Raw genomic sequence first — 20,000 nt, 5'->3', positions numbered from 1 at the left:
TACACAGAGAGAGAGAGAGAGAGAGAGAGACAGAGAGAGAGAGTGAGAGAGAGAGAGAGAGAGAGACAGAGAAGGAGAGAGAGAGAGAGAGAGTGACAAGGAGAGGAAAGAGGGATTTGGCTTTTGGAAAAAAACAAGAGGAATGTTCTAGTCATTCTGACACACACTCTGCTATCACCCCAGGGGAACTGACCCAGCCGAGCTTATCCTGCACGGGGGTGAACACACACACACACACACACACCACACACACACACACAAACATGCACTGATGCTCGAGCTGTCACATAAGCTTACATCCTCTTTTGCTCTCTGCGTTTCTGCCGGGGTTTTTTTTATTTATTTTTTATTTTATTTATTGCCTGCCTCTCTCTCTCTCTCTCTCTCTCTCTCTCTCTCTCTCTCCCCCTTTGTCTATGTCACACACACACACACACACACACACACACACACACACACACACACACACACACAGAGTCAGATACCTAAAGAAACACAGTCATCACAATCATGTAAATACCCTGGTGAAAACCCTGCTACACGCTCGTGGACCGTGTCTTCCAGTAGGAGGATGAGTTATAGGAAGTGTCACTTGTCACCACCGGTTTCTCCCATGCAGCCACAATATTTTTTAACCTCCCCGAGAGCGAGCGAGCGAACCAGAGAGCGAGAGAGAGGGAAGGAGAGAGGGAGAGAAGGATGGATGGATGGAGGGTGGGCTGCATGGAGCTGTGATAGTACAGTACATGCTAGATGATGAAAAACAGAACATTTTAAGAAGTGAAGAATAACAGCATTACTCACTCACACAGAGATCACTCATAGAAATCATTCCTTCCTTCCTTCCTCCCTACCCTCCTTCTCTCTCTTCCCTCCCTTCCTTCTTTCCTTCCTCCGTCCCCCTTTCTTCCTTCCTTCTGTCCTTCCTTCCTCCCTCTCTCTTTCCTTTGCTCCTTCCTTCCTTCCTTCCTGCCTTCCTTCCTTCCTCCCTACCTCCTTCTCTCTCTTCCCTCCCTTCCTTCTTTCCTTCCTCCATCCCCCCTTTCTTCCTTCCTTCTGTCCTTCCTTCCTCCCTCTCTCCTTCCTTCCTTCCTTCCTTATGTCCTTCCTTCCTTCCTCTCTCTTTACTTCCCTCCTTCCTTACTTCCTTCCTTTCCTTCCTCCCTTCCTCCTTCTTTCCTCCCCCTACCTTCCTCCCTTCCTTCTTTCCTCCATCCTTGTGTGTGTGTGTGTGTGTGTGTGTGTGTGTGTGTGTGTGTGTGTGTGTGTGTGTTGTGTGTGTGTGTGTGTGTGTGCGTGTGTGTGTGCCAGCCCACTTTAAACAGATTTGGTGATGTTTGATGTACTGTAGTTGTTGTTTTATGTGAGTCTTGTAAGGTGTCGATTATCATTATTAGGGCCCGAGCGCTGACCAGCATGATGCATGGTGAGGGGCCCGTTCATCCGCTTATTGCGGCTTTAATTTTTTTTTTTAACCCTTAAACAGACAACGTGCACCAGGAGATACAGACTTTTTAACCTTCGTGTTGTCCTCCCGGGGTCCTTCCTCTGTCCTTCCTTCCTTCCTTCCTTCATCTGTCCTCCCTTCCTTCCTTCCTTCCTTCCTCAGATCTAAGTTCAGCTGTTAGGGTAAATGTTCCCTCCTTCTGTCCTTTTTTCCTTCCTTCATCTGTCCCTCCTTCCTTCCTTCCTTCATCTGTCCTTCCTTTCTTTCTTCCTTCCTTCCTCCCTTCCTTCCTTCCTCCCTCCTTTCCTTCCTTCTTCCTACCTCCTTCCTTTCCTTCCTTCTTCCTCCCTTCTTTCCCTTTTCCCTCCTTTCCTTCCTAACTTCCTTCCTTCCTCCCTCCTTCCTTTCCTTCCTTCTTCCTCCCTTGCTTCCCTTCCTTCCTCCTTTCCTTCTTCCCTTCTTTCCTTCCTTACTTTAAGTGCAAATGACATAACTAGTAAGGCCTGTTTAAGGGTTAAGTATGTTTTTTGGGGCTTTTTGCCTTTAATGGACAGACAAGTAGAGAGAGACAGGAAACTGGAGGCAGAGAGGGGGCAATGCCACGCAGGATAGGACCACTCGGGGCGGGATTCAAACCGGGGTCACCTGCAGTGAGGACTGTAGCCTTAACACATGGGGGGGGGGGGGGGGGGGGGTGCTCTACCCACTGAGCCAAACACCGCCACATTATTATTACATCATTGATAATAAGCATCAATACTTTTAAAGTCTCAGTAGCACAAAACCCCCAAAAACCGTCAAGTTTCAGTCCAAAGTATTGGTGAAATAGTCTCATTAACTCATTATTTAATCAGATATTTCTTCATAATAATCATTTTAAGATGCTTTAGTCTCACCTATATGAACACCACAGCTGAGTACTGAACATCAATACTTATCAAGTATCGATTGAAATGTCTCAGTGGCACAAAAAACACAAAAACACTCCAGCTGCCGTCCAAACTATTGGTGAAATAGTCTCGTTAACTTCTTATTTGACCAGATATGATCAAGAAGGAAGGAAGGAAGGAAGGAAGGAAGGAAGGAAGGAAGGAGGGAGGGAGGGAGGGAGGGAGGGAGGGAGGAAGGAAAGAAGGAAGGGAGGAAGGTACCTGTAGGAAAGAAGGACAGAGGAAAGAAAGAAAGAAAGAAAGAGAGGATAGACTGAGGAAGGAAAGAAGGGGGGAAGAAAGGGGGGTGGAAGAAGTACAGAGGAAAGAAGACGGGGTCAATTTGACCCGGGTGGACGAGACGAGGGTTAAGCTGCATTTTTTGGAGGGAAAGTTCTTTCACAGCTGTTTTAGTCTCAGATAAAATAAAGATGCATTTAAAAAGTTTGATTGAAAAGTCAAAAACTGTCCAGCTACCATCAAAATGATTGATGAAATAGTCTCGTTAACTTCTTATTTGATCAGATATTCCTTGGTCATGATCATTTTAAGATGCTTTTTTTGGAGGGAAAGTTCTTGAACAGCTCAGACAGAAAGAAAAGATGCATTTAAAAAGTTTGGTAGATTGTAGGGAGATTTGTAGTAAAACATGATAGGGGAGAACACAGGCGGGGAGTACCTATCCCCTGAAAAGAAGCCAATGCGGAAGTAACTTAGAGCTGCATTCTATCAAAAGGCCACCAGGGGGCGACCGTCTCTATACAAGTCAATGGAGAATTCACCAACTTCTCACTTGATTTCTAACCTCAGTAAACGTTTTCAAAATGTGTTTATGGTCTCAATCGCTAGTTTAAAGCCTTCTTCAATGCAGTATGATGTTCATTTGGGACATTTTGGCCTCCCTGATTTTATATGTGATGATAAAGCAGGGTATGCATTAGGGCGTGGCTACGTCCTGATTGACAGGTTGATTGACCAATGTCCTTGAGATCCAGCCCTCGCAACCAATCGCAGCCTCCCCGCTCCGCCCATGGCCCCGCCTCATGCCCATATAAGTAGAGTCCATTTTTTTTGTTTTCCCAGCATGCACCTGAAATTCTCAAGATGGCGCTGCCTCGACTAGAAACTATTGGCTTCCGAGCAGCAGTCCACAAACCAATGGGTGACGTCACGGATGTTACGTCTGTTTCTTATATACAGTCTATGGGAGAACAGGAAGTTGGTAGTCACAGTTTTTACTTCCCTTTGAATTCCTCATAAACTGTATACTGAATATTAATTTCTTTTAATTTGTAATGAAAACCTAAAGCAGGGTGTCAAACTGATTTTTGTTTAACAGCCAAATGAAGCCCAGTTTGATCTCAAGTGGGCCGGACCAGTAAAACCATTGCATAGTAATAACCTATAAATAATATATTATATATATATATATATTATAACTTTACTGTAAGTGACAACCTTGTGTGTGTTTAATATATGAATGGTTTAGATATGATAATTATATTCTGGTCAGAGTGGAAAAAGCAGAAATATTAGAATTATACTTTTCTACAATTTTCATATTTTGCAAAGTTATCCATTAGACCTGAGTGTCAGCTCCCTCCCTCCCTCCTTCCTTCTTTCCTCCCTCCTTCCTACCTTCATTCTTTCCTCCATCCCCCTTTCTTCCTTACTTCTGTCCTTCCTCCCTTCCCTCGTTCCTTCCTTTCTCCCTGCCTCCCTCCTTTCTTCTTTCCTCCATCCTTCTTTCCTTTCTTCCTCCCTTCCTTCTTTCCTTCCTCTCTCCCTCCCTCCTTCCTTCTTTCCTACCTCGTTCCTACCTTCCTTCCTTCTTTCCTCTATTCGTCTTTCCTTCCTCCCTTCCTTCTTTCCTTCCTTTCTCCCTCCCTCCTTCCTTCTTTCCTTCCTCCCTTCCTTCCTTTCTCCCTCCCTCCGTCCTTCTTTCCTCCATCCTTCTTCCCTTCTCCTCCCTACCTTCCTTCTTTCCTCCCTTCCTTCCTTCCTTCCTTCCTTCTTCCTTCCTTCTTTCCTCCCTTCCTTCTTTCCTCCCTCCCTTCCTCCCTTCCTTCCTTCCTCCCTCCATCCCTTCCTTCCTTCCTTGACTCGAGGACGACAGCAGTATTAAAGATATTAACACTAAACATCCTCTCACCTCAGTGTCAAACTCTCCAAAATAAAAGCATGAATACATCTTCTAATGACACTCGTCCTTAATAAATAAAGTCATATATTCCTTCCTGCTCTCCTTTAATGTGCTGCCCTTAAATATCTTCCTCCCTCCTTCCTTCTTTCCTTCCTCCATATCCCTTTCTTCCTTCCTTATGTCCTTCCTGCCTTCCTTCTTTCCTCCCTTCCTTTTTTCCTTCCCTCCTTCCTTTCTCCTTCCCTCCTTCCTTCTTTCCTCCCTCGTTCCTACCGTCCTTACTTCTTTCCTTCTTTCCTCCATCCTTCCTTCTTTTCCGTCTTCCTCCCTTCCTTCTTTCCTTCCCTCCTTCCATCTTTCCTCCCTCCTTCCTACCTTCCTTCTTCCTTCCTCCATATCCCTTTCTTCCTTCCTTTCTCCCTCCCTCCTTCCTTCTTTCCTCCCTCGTTCCTACCTTCCTTACTTCTTTCCTTCTTTCCTCCATCCTTCCTTCTTTTCCGTCTTCCTACCTTCCTTCTTTCCTCCATCCCCCTTTCTTCCTTACTTCTGTCCTTCCTCCCTTCCCTCTTTCCTTCCTTTCTTCTTTCCTCCCTCCTTCCTCCTTCCTCCAACCTCGTTCTCCCTTATACCCTTCAAAATAAAAGTATGAATACATCTTCTAATGACACTCATCCTTAATAAATAAAGTCATATATTCCTTCCTGCTCTCCTTTAATGTTCTGCCCCCTTCATTTAATATCCCAAATAAACACAAAGAGATGATTTATGTTCTCAGACGCTGTTAAATATCTCATGTAAGCTCAGTGAAGTGTAGCCGACAGCAGCTCCCAGACCTGACAGCGCTGCCTTCCTCCAAACACTAACTGTAATATTCACTTTGTTTTTCACAGGAACACATTTTGTAAAATACATTTGTTTTTTTAGATCAAACACACACTATCACATACGACAGATTTCTATTTTTATGTCTCAGCATCTCTGTGTGTTTTATGTTTTATGCTGCTGAGCTCAAAGAAGACAAAGAGGAAGTAAAGCAGGAAATGGTTAACTTTAATCAAAAGGAAGATGGAAGGAAAGGAGGGATGGAGGTAGGGAGGAGGGAAGGGAGGAAGGAAGGGAGAAAGGAGGAAGGGAGGAAGAAGGAAGGAAAGGAGGGATGGAGGGAGGAAGGAAGGGGGGAGAAAAGAAAGAAGGAGGGAGGGATGGAGGTAAGGAAGGGAGGAAAGAAGGGCAGAAGGAAAGAAGGAAGGAAAGAAGGAAGGAAGGAAATGAGGGAGGAAGGAGGGAAGGAAAGGAGGGAGGGAGGAGGGGGAAAAGGAAAGTATGGAGGAAGGAAGGACACATCACATACGACAGATTTCTATTGTTATGTCTCAGCATCTCTGTGTGTGTTTTATGTTTTATGCTGCTGAGCTCAAAGAAGACAAAGAGGAAGTAAAACAGGAAACAGTTAACTTTAATCAAAGTTTCATCAAAAAAAGGAGAAAAAAAATCTACAAATGTAGCTGTTTGATTTACACATTGCATCCAATCCCGTCGTTTTAAAGGGAAGAAACAGACAGCTGTGGCAAAACTTTAATTATCTTTACAGAACAACCTGTAAATGTAACAATTAAAACATGAATGAAATTATATTTTAATCCAGTAAACCTTCACCTTTGGATTTCTGCTGAATTATCATTATGTTATTAACCCTCCTGTTGTCCTCGAGTCAAGGAAGGAAGGAAGGAAGGAAGGTAGAAGGAAGGAAAGGAGACAGGAAGAAGGAAGGAAAGGAGGGAAGGGAGAAAGGAAGATAGGAGGGAGGGAGGGAAGGAGAGAGGAAGAAGGAAGGAAGGAGGGGAGAAAGAAGGAAGGAAAAGAGGGAGGGAAGGGAGTAAGGAAGGGGGAGGAAAGAAAGAGAGAAGGAGGGAGGGAGGGGAAGGAAAGGAGGGAAGGAAAGAGGGACAGAAAGAAGGAAGGAAAGAAGGACAGAAGGAGGGAGGAAGGAAAGGAAAGAGGGACAGAAAGAAGGAATGAAGGACAGAAGGAAGGGAGTAAGGAAAGGAAGGAAGGACAGAAGGAAGGGAGGAAGGAAAGAACAGTCAAAACAGACGGGGTCAATTTGACCCAGGAGGACGACAGGAGGGTTAAAAATAATAATAATAATAAGAAAGAGGGTAGGAGGGAGGGAAGAAGGAAGGGAGGAAGGGAGGAAGGAAGGAAGGAAGGAAGGAAGGAAGGAAGAAAGGAAGGAAGGAAGAAAGGATGTACTTATTGTTGTAAACTGTCAGTACTTTCTGTGTGTTGTGTGACGACTGACTGAATAGATATATTAGATATGACATCATCTTAGTGGTCAAATCTTAAACACTTCTCATCTCCTAACCTCAACTCTCTCCTAACCTTAAAGATCGTGTCATTAATCTCTCTCTTCCTCTTCCTCTTGGTGCAGCGGATACGCCCATCGAGGAGTTTACTCCCACGCCGGCTTTCCCCGCGCTGCAGTACCTGGAGTCAGTGGACGAGGGAGGCGTGGCATGGCAGGCAGGACTCAGGACGGGAGACTTCCTCATCGAGGTAGGACACTAAACTGCTTCCTGTTCTCTGTGTGAGGCAGAAGAGGAGTCAAACGGATTTATGTTCAAGGGATTCATACAGTTCGATCTGATGTAGGCCGGATTGTTAAAAAGATGGAGGGAAAGAAGGAAGGAAATAAGAAGGAAGGAAGGAAATAAGAAGGGAAGGAAGGAAAGACAGACAAAAGGAAAGAGGGAAGGAAGGAAGGACAGATGGAAGGAAGGACAGACAAAAGGAAAGAGGGAAGGAAGGAAGGACAGATGGAAGGAAGGACAGACAAAAGGAAGGAGGGAAGGAAGGAAAGTAGGGAGGAAGGACAGAAGGAAGAAAAGACGGAAGGAAGGAAAGAAGGAAGGACAGATGGAAGGAAAGACGGAAGGAAAGGAAGGAAGGAAGGAAAGTAGGGAGGAAGGACAGAAGGAAGAAAAGACGGAAGGAAGGAAAGAAGGAAGGACAGATGGAAGGAAGGAAGGAAGGAAGGACAGAATGAAGGAAGGAAGGAAAGTAGGGAGGAAGGACAGAAGAAAGCAGGAAGGACAGAAGAAAGGGAGGAAGGACAGATAGAAGGAAGGAGGGAACAAAGAAAGTAAAAAATGAGGGAAGGAAGGACAGATGGAATGAAGGACAGAAGGAAGAAAAGAAGGAAGGAAGACAGGAAGTAAGGACAGAAGGAAGAAAGGAAAATAGGTAGGAAGGACAGAAGGATGGAAGGAAGGAAAAGAAGACAGGAAGGAAAGTGGGCCGGACTGCACCCCTCGCCCTCGGTGGGCCGGCTCTGGTCCGCGGGCCTCATGTTTGACCCCCCTGGTATAAGCGGTTATTTGGAGAACCTGAAGGAGCTTGTGCTTATTAACAGTGTAAAATGAGGCGTTTGGTGTCTGGTTGCGTTCATCGTTGTTGGATTTTAAGCTCAGATTGTTGTAATATTGTTAATATATGAAACTCAATATATAAAATATGAGTTGTGTTTATTTAAAGCTGTGTTTGAATCTAAATACTCTGAATATGAGCTGTGTTTGAGACTTCCTGAGGTGTTTTTGTGTGTGTGTCTGTCAGAAGGAGGTTTTGTCATAATAATAATGTGTATTTAAACACAGCAGGAAGGAAGGGAGGGAGGGAGGAAGGAAGGTAGGAAGGATGGAAGGAAGGGAGGAAGGTATGAAAAGAAGAAATGAAGGAAGGAAGGGAGGAAGGCAGGAAGGAAGGGAGGAAGGTATGAAAAGAAGACATGAAGGAAGGAAGGAGGGAAGGAAGGAAGGAAGAAAGGAAGGAAGGTATGAAAAGTAGACATGGAGGAAGGAAGGGAGGAAGGAAGAAAGGAAGGAAGGTATGAAAAGAAGACATGGAGGAAGGAAGGGAGGAAGGCAGGAAGGAAGGAAGGAAAAAAGGAAGGTAGGGAGGACAGATGGAAGGAAGGAAGAAAGGAAGGAAGGAATGAAGAAAGGAAAAAGGAAGGACAGAAGGAAGGAAGGAAGGGAAGAAGGAAGAAAAGAAGGAAGGATAGATGAAAGGAAGGAAGGTATGAAAAGAAGACATGAAGGAAGGAAAAAAGCAAGGTAGGGAGGACAGATGGACGGAAGGAAGGAAGGAAGGAAAGACAGAAGTAAGAAAAGGAAGGAAGGAAGGAAGGAAGGAAGGATGAAGGAAGGAAGGAAGGAATAATAATGTGTATTTAAACAGTGGAAGCAGCTCTCGGAGCCACTTTACTGTGAAATCATCAGTTTGCATGTAATTAACCAAACAGCTGACCCTAACCCAGCTGACTCCTGATTGGCTGAGTGACTCACGGATGGTAGGAAACATGTTCTGAAGCGTAATATGTGGACGATGTCATGAGGTGAACAGAGTCCAGAGGGGACTTTAGAGGGTTGTCATCCATGTCTCTCTTTTTATAAAGCCACTGAGGCAACGTTTAAAATAATCTGCTTTATATGGAGAAAGAGTGAAACTACTGGCTGCTGGTTTCAACTCTTTCTTCTAGATGTTTAAATAAGATATGCAGGTGAATATGACTTTTTTGGAGGCAAATATTCTTCTTCTAACCTTTTAACCTGCTACTATTTGACACACAGAGAAGAAATTGGGCTTTTTCACAATTAACTCTTTTTTGGACCAGTAAATACATGAAAGAATAAGTAGAAAATAATAGAAGAATAAAGTAAAGAAGGAAGGACAGACAGAAGGAAGGAAGGAAGGGAGGGAGGGAGGGAGGGAGGCAGGCACGCAGGCAGGCAGGAAGGAAGGAAGGAAGGAAGGAAGGAAGGGAGGAAGGAAGGAGGAAGGAAGGAGGGAGGGAGGGAGGGAGGACAGATGGAAGGAAGGACAGAAGGAAGAAAGGAAGGAAGGTCTGTCAGAAGGAAGAAAGGAAAGAAGGACAGATGGAAGGAAGGACAGAAGGAAGGAAAGAAATGAGGGCAATGAAAGACAATCTGTCAAAACCATCATTAGTGTGAGAGGATTAAACTTTTATGTAATTTCATAAAAATAAAAGAGGGTTGATTTTCTTTCTTTTATCTAAGTTTTGTTCATCAGTAGTTCATTTCAGCACCAGGAGCTGTCCACAGTGTGACCTATTATTATCATTATTATTATTATTATGGTTTATTTAATATGGACACTTATAATATATATAGAAAGGAGGAAGGAAAGGAGAGATGGAAGGAGGGAAGGACGGAAGGAAGGAAGGAGGGAAGGAAGGGAGAAAGGAAGCTAGGAGGGAGGGAGGGAAGGAAGGGGGGAGGAAAAAAAGAGAAAAGGAGGGACTGAGGAAAGGAAAGAAGGAAGGAGGGAAGGAATGAAGGAAGGAAGGAAAGAAGGGAAAGAAGTAGTTAGTTTCAGCACCAGGAGCTGTCCACAGTGACACCTATTATTATTATTATTATTATTATTATGGTTTATTTAATATGGACACTTATAATATATATAGAAAGGAGCAAAGTCCATTTAACCCTCCTGTTGTCCTTGAGTTTAGGAAGGAAGGGAGGAAGGAAGGGAGGAAGGAAGGGAGGAAGAAGGAAGGAAAGGAGAGATGAGGGAGGAAGGAGGGAAGAGCAGAAGGAAGGAGGGAAGGAGGGAAGGAGGAAAGGAGGGAAGGAAAGAAGGAATGAAGGAGGGAAGGAAAGAAGGGAGGAAGAATGAAGGAAAGGAGAGATGGAAAGGAAAGAAGGACAGAAGGAAGGTATGAAGGAAAGAAGGAATGAGGGAAGCAAAGAAGGAATGAGGGAAGCAAAGAAGGAATGGAGGAAGAAAAGGAAAGAAGGACAGAAGGAAGGAAGGAAAGAATGGAGGAAGAAGGAAGGAAAGGAGAGATGGAGGGTGGAAGGAGGGAAAGAAGGAAAAGGAAAGAAGGACAGAAGGAAGGAAGGAAAGAATGGAGGAAGAAGGAAGGAAAGGAGAGATGGAGGGTGGAAGGAGGGAAAGAAGGACAGAAGGAAGGGAAGGAGTGAGGAAAGGAAGGGAGGAAGGAAAGGAAAGAAGGACAGAATAACAGTATGTGTGTATATGTATTAATAGATGGTCATTTCAAGCCTTTTTTCACACATATATTTAAATGTCCAGTAACATGCTTCTCCAGTAAAGTATGTTTTAATATTTAATATTTAATATTTAATATTTTGTTGCTGCTGAGTCACTCTCTGGTTCCAGGCGCCTGTTTACAAACCCCGACTGCTGCACAGGCTTCACTGGGTGGCTTTTATTTGCCTCCGAGTCGCTTGTTAATTGAGCTCAGGATGATTTCTGTAGACACAGAAGACATCACAGCTGTTCACCTCTCTCTCTCTCTCTCTCTCTCTCTCTACCTCGCTCTCTCTCTCTCGCTCTCTGTCTCTCTCTCTCTGTCTCTCTCTGTCTCTCTCTCTCTCTCTCTCTCTACCTCGCTCTCTCTCTCTCGCTCTCTGTCTCTCTCTCTCTGTCTCTCTCTGTCTCTCTCTCTCTCTCTCTCTCTCTCTCTGTCTCTGTCTCTGTCTCTGTCTCTGTCTCTCTCTGTCTCTCTCTCTCTCTCTCTCTCTCTCTCTCTCTCTCTCTCTCTCTGCATACATGGATGTTTATGTATAATTACTGTCACGTAAAGCTGCCACTCATCTTTTAGTGTTCATGTTGAATGATACAGACATTTCACTCTTTTAGCTTTTTAGTTGAAACTTTAAAAACTGGAGCAGGTTGGGTGATGAAGTGTTGCTGTCACACATCTGGAGTGTTTTATAGTTGTTGTGAATGGAGGGTTAGGGTTAGACACTCGAAGGCCGAGGAGGGGGAGAGAGGGATCGTAGAGAGGGGCTGCCAGAATCCACCTTGACAGCTGTCAATCACTGCTCATGCACACAGGCATCTCCCCCTTCCTCCTCACAAGCCCCTCCCCTTCCTCCTCACATGCCACTCCCCCTTCCTCATCACAAGCCCCTCCCCTTCTTCCTCACAGACCCCTTCCTCCTCATAGGCCACTCCCCTTCCTCCCCACAGGCTCCTCCCCCTTCCTCCTCAGCTCTGTCAAGCTCATATCTCTAGTTTCTAGGTAAGGTATAGCCATGTGAAAGTCACTGTAAAGCGTTTTATATCTAGCTGTGTGGAGTGTAGTTCATGTATTACCGTACGCGTGCACGTAGTCGCGTGCACGTCAGCCTCCTCTGGGGGAGGGGCTTTGGAGGAAGGGCAGGAGTGCAGCGGAGGGGGAGGGGGAGGGATCTGAAGGTTGTACTTCTTCAAATTTGATGCTAAGTCCTCTCTCTGCTCAAAGTTACCAACTGCAGCTTTAAACTAAAGCTGTTCGATTGTGGCAAAAATCAAAATCACAATTAAACCCTCCTGTTGTCCTCGAGTCAAGGAAGGAAGGAAAGAAGAAGGAAGGAAGGAAAGGAGGGAAGGAAGGGAGGAAGGAGGGAGAAAAGAGTGACAGAATAACAACTTTCCAATCATTGAAATGAAAGTGTAGAATATAATAGTAATATTTGAGGAAGTTATATTCTTTCCAAATTTCATATTTGAAGGTAGGGGGAAGGAAGGAAGGAAGGAAGGAAGGAATGAATGAATGAAGGAAGGAAAGAAAGCTGGAAGGATGGAAGGAAAGGAGGAAGGAAGGATGAAAGGAAGGAAGGAAGGAAGGAAAGAAAGCTGGAAGGATGAAAGGGAGGAAGGAAGGAAGGAAGGAAGGAAGGAAGGAAGGAAGGAAGGAAGGAAGGAAGGAATGGAAAGGAAGGAAAGATGGAAGGATGGAAGGAAAGGAGGAAGGAAGGAAGGAAGGAAGGAAGGATGGAAGGAAAGCTGGAAGGATGGAAGGAAAGGAGGAAGGAAGGAAGGAAGGAAGGAAGGAAAGAAAGCTGGAAGGATGAAAGGGAGGAAGGAAGGATGGAAGGAAGGAAGGAAGGAAGGAAGGATGGAAGGAAGGAAGGAAGGATGGAAGGAAAGATGGAAGGATGGCAGAAAGGAAAGCTGGAAGGATGGAAGGAAAGGAGGAAGGAAGGATGAAAGGAAGGAAGAAAGAAAGCTGGAAGGATGAAAGGGAGGAAGGAAGGAAGGAAGGAAGGGAGGGAGGAAGGAATGGAAAGGAAGGAAAGATGGAAGGATGGAAGGAAAGGAGGAAGGAAGGAAGGAAGGAAAGAAGGAAAGGAAGGAAGGAAGGAAAGATGGAAGGATGGAAGAAAGGAAAGATGGAAAGGAGGAAGGAAGGAAGGAAGGAAGGAAGTAATCTAATCCTACACACCAGTGCTTATAGGTTAAATAGCGTCTCGTTGGCTGAATCTGTCCATCAAGTAGAAAGAAAGTCTCTGAACTCTGATATTTATTAGAGACAGATATAATATATACACATAGAGAGGCGACTAGAGCAGGCCGTGATCGTGAAGCATGGCTCAGAAGTAGTCAAGGAAGGGAGGAAAGAAAGGAGGAAAGAAGGAAGGAAGGAAGGAAGGAGGAAAGGAAGGAAGGTAGGTAAGGGGAGGAAAGAAAGAAAGAAGGAGGAAGGGAGGAAAGAAGAAGGAAAGAAGGAAGGAAAGGAAGGAAGGAAGGAAGGTAGGTAAGGGGAGGAAAGAAAGAAAGAAGGAGGGAGGGAGGAAAGAAAGAAGGAAGGAAGGAAGGAAAAGAAGACGTCAGGGAAAGATGGAATAAAGGAAGGAAGGAAGGAGAGAGAAAGGAAAAGAGGAAGGGAGGAAGGAAGGAAAGAAGGACAGAGGAAAGAAGGAAGGTAGGGGGAGGAAAGAAAGAGACAAGGAGGAAGGGAGGAAGGAAGGAAGGAAGGAAGGAAGGTAAGTAAGAAAGAGGAAGGAAGGAAAGAAGGAAGGAAGGTGGGAGAAAGGAATATATTATATATTATAGTTATATTATATTTAGTTATAGAATAATAAAGGAAAGAAGGAAGGGAGGGAGGAAGGAAGGAAGGAAGGAAGGAAGACAGATATAATATATAGAGAGAGAGGTGGCTAGAGCAGGCCGATGGTGAAGCATTGCTCAGAAGTATTAGCAGAAAAATGATCATGTGCTGAATACTATGGCATGAGTCTGCTGCTGTAACCATGTAACCACATTACAAATCATATAACAGCTGCTGTGGAGAAGAAAAAAAAAAACAGAGTCAGAGGGAAAAGCACATCGTCTATTTTGAGCTTGCACTTTTTTTTTTTTTTTCCCTGTTCGTATATGACTCCATAACGACTGTGTGTGTGTGTGTTTGTGTGTGTGTGTGTGTGTGTGTGTGTGTGTGTGTGTGTGTGTGTTGGGTTTATTTTGTGTTTCTGCTAAATGGAGCATCAAATGAGTGGAGCAAACTGTATCTGTGTCTGCAGCTCTCTCTCTCTCTCTTTCTCTCAATATGATTTCCACTCTTCTTCTTCTTCTTCTTCTTCTTCTTCTTCTTCTTCTTCTCCTCCTTATCTCTCATTTGTTTTATCTGCTCTTTTTCTCTTGACCTCTTAAATCATCTCATCGTCAGTCTGCGTCTGTCTGGAAGGAAGGAAGGAAGGAAAGGAGGGAGGGAGGGAGGGAGGATGGAAGGAAGGGAGGATCGAAGGGAGGAAGGATGGAAGGAAAGGAGAGAGGATGGAAGGGAGGAAGGATGGAAGGGAGGAAGAAGGAAGGAGGGAAGGAAGGATGGAAGGGGAAGGAAGGAGGGAGGAATGAAGGAGGGAAGGGAGGAAGGATGGAAGGGGGAAGGAAGGAAGGAAACGACGGAGGAAGGAAGAAGGAAGGAAGGAAGGATGGAAGCGGGGAAGGAAGGAAAGGAGGGAGGGAGGGAGGAAGGGAGAAAAGGAAGGAAGGATGAAGGAAGAATGAAAGAAGGAAGGAAGGAAGGAAGGATGGAGGAAAGAAGGAAGAAAGCAAGGTAGGAGCAAACTATATCTGTGTCTGCAGTTCTCTCTCTCTCTCTTTCTCTCAATATGATTTCCTCTCTTCTTCTTCTTCTTCTTCTTCTCCTTCTTCCTTCTCCTTATCTCTCATTAGTTTTATCTGCTGTTTTTCTCTTGACCTCTTAAATCATCTCGTCAGTCTGCGTCTGTCTGGAAGGAAGGAAGGAAGGGAGGAAGAAGGAAGGAAAGGAGGAAGGATGGAAGGGAGGAAGAAGGAAGGAGGGAAGGAAGGTGGAAGGATGGAAGGGGGAAAGAAGGAAGGATGGAAGGAAAGGAGGGAGGGAGGAAGAAGGAAGGAAAGGAGGGAGGAAGGAAGGAAAGGAGGGAGGAAGGAAGGAAAGGAGGGAGGAACGGAGGTAGGAAGGAAGAAGGAAGGAAAGGAGGGAGGGAGGGAGGGAGGGAGGAAGGAAGGATGGAAGGGGAGAAGGAAGGAAAGGAGGGAGGAAGGAAAGAAGGAAGAAGGAGGGAGAGGAGAGAGGATGGAAGGGAGGAAGAAGGAAGGAAGGAAGGATGGAAGCGGGGAAGGAAGGAAAAGGAGGAAGAAGGGAGGGAGGGAGGAAGGAAGGAGGGAGGGAGGAAGGAAGGAAATAAGGAAGGAAGAAGAATAAAGGAAGGAAGGATGGAGGAAAGAAGGAAGGAAGCAAGGTAGGAGCAAACTGTATCTGTGTCTGCAGCTCTCTCTCTCTCTCTCTCTCTCTCTCTCTCTCTCTCTCTCTCTCTCAATATGATTTCCTCTCTTCTTCTTCTCCCCCTTCTTCCTTCTCCTTATCTCTCATTTGTTTTATCTGCTCTTTTTCTCTTGACCTCTTAAATCATCTCATCGTCAGTCGGCGTCTGTCTGAAGTCCGACTCCGAGCTGCAGACGTATGAAACAGCTCGAGTGTTTAAAAGTACTTGAGAGAAGAAATCCATTTGGAGAAGTACAGTAGCCTGAGAGGGTCATTTACTGCAGCTATAAAAACACAACAGCTCTTTCTCTTTTTAACCCTCCTGTTGTCCTCGAGTCAAGGGAGGAAGGGAGGAAGGAAGGAAATGAGGGAGGGAGAGAGGAGGGAAGGGAGGAAGGAAGGATGGAAGGGAGGAAACCTGGAAGGATGGAAGTAAGGAAGTAAGGAAAGAAAGAAAGCTGGAAGGATGAAAGGGAAGAATAAGGAAGGAAGGAAGGGAGGAAGGAAGGAAAGGAGGAAGGATGGATGGAAGGGAGGAAGAAGGAAGGAAAGGAAGGAAGGAAAGCTTGAAGGATGGAAGGAAGGAAGGAAAGCTGGAAGGATGGAAGGGAGGAAGAAAGAAGGAAGGAAAGCTGGAAGGAAAGGAAAGAAATGAAGGACACAGGAATGAAGGAAGGAAGGGAGGAGGGAGGAAGGAAGCAAGGTAGGAGGGAGGTAGAAAGGAAAAGAGGAAGGGAGGAAGGAAGGAAAAGAGGAAGGGAAGAAGGAAGGAAAGAAGGACAGAGGAAAGAAGGAAGGGGGGAGGAAGGAAGGAAAGAAAGAAGGAACAGTCAAAACAGACGGGGTCAATTTGACCCGGCAGGACGACACAAAGGTTTAAGATGATGAGTGAATGGTTGTGGCTCTTTGTGTGTGTGTGTGTGTGTGTGTGTGTGTGTGTGTGTGTGTGTGTGTGTTCTTTTTACCCTCATCACATCCTGTCCTCATTCCTCAGCTTCTCGTTGCTTACACTGACCCAGGAGAGAGAGAGAGAGAGAGAGAGAGAGAGAGAGAGAGAGAGAGAGAGAGAGAGAGAGAGAGAGAGAGAGAGAGAGAGAGAGAGAGAGAGAGAGAGAGCAGAGAGAGAGAGAGAGAGAGAGAGAGAGAGAGAGAGAGAGGGGTGGGGGGGGTGGGAGGTTCAGGGGAAGTGATGCGAGGACAGAGGAAGTGACACAACACGCACATTTTGCCAAATGACACATTTTGTCTCAATCCAGCCTCTTTTTTTTTTTTTTTTGAAACACGGCCAGTTCCTTCCAGCACATTGCACAGCTGTCTCACCTGTCAGCGTCCCATAATGCATCACTCTGTTAACGTTTAGTGTGGAGGGCTCCGCTCAGGTAGTGAGATGAGCTTTTAGTCTCTTTTTTTATTTCATTTACACATATTTAAAATGAGATATATGTATTTAGAAATGTGCAGGAGAAATGTGAAGCTGCAGGATTTATGAACTTGAATTTGGAAAGGAGGGAGGGAGGAACGAAGGAAGGAAGGAAAGAAATGAGGGAGGAAGAAGGAATGAAATGAGGGAGGAAATGAGGGAAGAAGAAAGAAGGAATGAAGGATGGAAGGAAGGAATGAAAGGAGCGAAGGAGGGAGGAAGGATGGAGGAAAGAAGGAAGGAAGGAAGATAGGAGGGAGGGAGGGAGGAAAGAAGGATGGAAGGTAGGAGGGAGAAAGGAAAAGAGGAAGGGAGGAAGGAAGGAAAGAAGGACAGACCAAAGAAGGAAGGAAGGAAGGAAGGAAGGAAGGAAGGGAGGAAGGAACAGTCAAAACAGATGGGGTCAATTTGACCCGGGAGGACGACACAAAGGTTAAAGGACTTTTGATTGCTTCATTTTTCTCCATCATTGTTTATTAGACACTGACTGTTCGCTCACATGTTGGAGATAAATGTGTGTTTTCGAGCCTCTTTCATTCACAGTATGACTCTATAATACTCTATCTATCACTCTGTTTGTTAGGATTAGTAAAAGTTATCGAAATGAACAACAGGAAGTGACCTCAGGTGGCAAACTGACACGAGTCTGATGAACAAAGCAGATTTAAAAACATGCATGAGCTCAATAAAGTCAATATTTGATTCATGAAGCATCGAAGCTAAAGTAGAAAGTCTGTTACTTAACCCTCCTCAAGTCAATGAAGGAAAAGAAAGAAAGGAGGGAGGAAGAAGGAAAGGAAAGAGAGAAGGAGGAAAGAAGGAAGGGAGGAAGGAAGGTAGGAGGGAATGAGGGAGGGAGGAAGAAGGGAGGGAGGGAAGGAGGAAGTAGTGTGGAAAGAAGGAAGGTAGGAGGGAAAAAGGGAGAAAGAAAAAGAGGAAGGGAGGACGGACGGAAAGAAAGACAGTGGAAAGAAGGGAGGGAAGGAGGGAGGATGGAAGGGAGGTAGGAAAGGAAGGGAGGAAGGAAGGAAGATAGGAGGGAGGAAGGGAGGAAGTAGTGAGGAAAGAAGGGAGGTAGGAGGGAGAAAGTGAGAAAGAAAAGAGGAAGGGAGGACGGAAGGAAGGGAGGACGGAAGGAAAGAAGGACAGCGGAAAGAAGGGAGGGAAGGAGGGAGGATGGAAGGGAGGTAGGAAAGGAAGGGAGGAAGGAAGGAAGATAGGAGGAGAAAGGGAGGAAGGATGAAGGGAGGGAGGGAGGAAGTAGTGAGGAAAGAAGGAAGGTAGGAGGGAGAAAGGGAGAAAGAAAAAGAGGAAGGATGGAAGGAAAGAAGGACAGCGGAAGGGAGGAAGGAAGGAAGGAAGGAAGGACGGTAGCAGGGAGGAAGGAAGGCAGGAAGGAAGGAAGGAAGGAAGGAACAGTCAACAGGGACATGAAGGTGAAAGTGAAGATCACAAAAAAAGAAAAAAAGACTGAAAACATGCTGGTTGTTTATGCTGTCCTCTAGTAGTCATCATAATGTAGTGAGGATGCGGTTACCGTGGCAACCAGCTTATTGGCAGTAGTGTATATAGCAGTAGTGTATATAATCCCTTTACAGTCGCACCAGATGACCTGCATCATTCAGCTGCTCAACACATTATTCCCAATGAAAAGAGACGTCCGTCATATTTCTCTGACAGGTGAAGAGTTTCTATTATATCATAAATCACGTTTAGGATCATGGAGCTCCTCTGATCTCTGGTTGTCTCCTTTCTCTCCTTCCTTCCATCCTTCCAGCTTTCTTTCCTTCTTTCCTTCCTTCCTTCCATCCTTCCAGCTTTCTTTCCTTCCTTCCATCCTTCCAACTTTCCTTCCTTCCTTCCATCCTTCCAGCTTTCCTTCCATCCTTCCTTCTTTCTTCCTCCCTTCCTTCCTTCCTTCCTTCCTTCCTTTCTCCCTTTCTTTCCATTCCTCCTTCCTTTGTCCCTGCTACCATCCTTCCTTCCTTCTTTCCTCTGTCCTTCCTTCCTTCCTTTCTTTTCCTTCCTCCCTTCCTTCTTTCTTTCTTCCTCCCTTTCATCCTTCCTTCCTTCCTCCCTTTCATCCTTCCTTCCTTCCATCCTTCCTTCCTCCTTTCCTTCCATTCTTCCATTCTTCCATTCTTCCATCCTTCCTTCCTTCCTTCCTCCATTCCTCCTTCCTTCCTTCTTTCTTCTGTCCTTCCTTCCTTTCCTTCCTCCTTTTCTTCCATCCTTCCATCTTTCCTTTCTTCCTTCCTTCCTTCCTTCCATCCTTCCATCCTTCCTTCCTTGACTCGAGTACAACAGGAGGGTTAAAAGATGGCGGATGCTGATTGAAATGCAGATCATGAAACTTAGAGGACGGAAAAACTTGACAAGGAGCCAAAACTAGAAGGATTTTCTTTGCATTTAGTTTATTTTCATCTACCTGTCCAGAGTTTTAAACCCTGAGAGGCTCGTGTGTGTTTTAAACATCTGTTTTTGTGTCCGCATAGAGAACGACTGTGCCCCCCCCCCCCCCCCCCCCGCTGTACATTAGCAGAACATATCCATTTGCATGCATAATTTAGAGCCTGGCCAAGCATCAATCTTTCATTGCCTCTTACAGCTTGGCATGAGGATGCACGCATGCATTCTGTGCTCTCTCTCTCTCTCTCTGTCGTACACAAGCACTCCAATCATTTTACCTAAATGTGTTTAAGTGGGTTCTTGTCGTAGTCGTAGCCCCCCCCCCCCCTCCCCGTAGCCCCCCCCCTTACCTCCGCCTCTCGTCAATAGCCGCCATGCTCCAGCAGTCTGAGCTTTCATATCAATGCAGCTCGTTGACTTTGAGTAAGTGAGACGAGTCAATGAGGGGAGGCTTCTGGTGGAGGAGGAGAGGAGATAGAGGAGGAGAGGAGGAGAGGAGGGGTGGGGGGGGGGGTCGTTATTGGTAGTTTAACCGTTTAAACCGCACCTTTGCTGCACTTGAGAGGTTAAAGGTCAGGAAGCAGCACGGTCAGAGGTGATGGAAGTGACTCCTCTGCTCCCATCTCTACCATCTCTGCTCTTTTTCCTTCTATCCCTCTCTATTTTTTCTCATCTGATTCCTCTTTTTTTCCCTCTATTGTCCTCCTTTCTTCTCTTATCTGCTGTCCTACCTTCTTTTTTTCTATCCTTTCTGACATTTAACAACATCAACACCAACAGTAACATCTGACATTTAAAACCTGTGAAAGCAACGATCAGCACCTCTTAACAGATGAAGACCCTGCTACCTTCATGTATGGTCACTTTTGGTTCTTGCTTGACTATAAAGTGAACTACTGCAGAGGGAAGGAGACTAACTGCTCTGTTAAAGATAAAAATACTCTAATCTGAAGTGTGTTGAGTTTCAAAGCATGAGTAGTGAGCAGAGAGGACATTTAATTCTCCTGTTGTCCTTGAGTCAGAGAAGGAAGGAAGGAAGGAGGGTAAGAGGGAGGGAGAAAGGAAAAGAGGGGGGGGATGGAATTCTG

General features: G+C 45.3%; 1 protein-coding gene across 1 annotated transcript in view; it reads left to right on the top strand.

Annotated features, from left to right (window-relative positions):
• LOC128366701 (SH3 and multiple ankyrin repeat domains protein 2-like) overlaps positions 1 to 20,000 on the top strand; it is a 164,873-nt gene that overhangs the window by 63,568 nt on the left and 81,305 nt on the right. The window contains exon 10 of the mRNA XM_053327491.1: positions 6,954 to 7,078. Within this exon, the coding sequence (XP_053183466.1) occupies positions 6,954 to 7,078 (125 nt within the window). The remainder of the gene's footprint in view (positions 1 to 6,953; positions 7,079 to 20,000) is intronic.

The sequence above is a fragment of the Scomber japonicus genome, chromosome 1, assembly GCF_027409825.1.
Source record: "Scomber japonicus isolate fScoJap1 chromosome 1, fScoJap1.pri, whole genome shotgun sequence".
In the NCBI taxonomy this organism is placed as follows: domain Eukaryota; kingdom Metazoa; phylum Chordata; class Actinopteri; order Scombriformes; family Scombridae; genus Scomber; species Scomber japonicus.
Note: the sequence above shows the minus strand (reverse complement) of the source record. Positions and strands in the feature narration are given on the sequence as shown.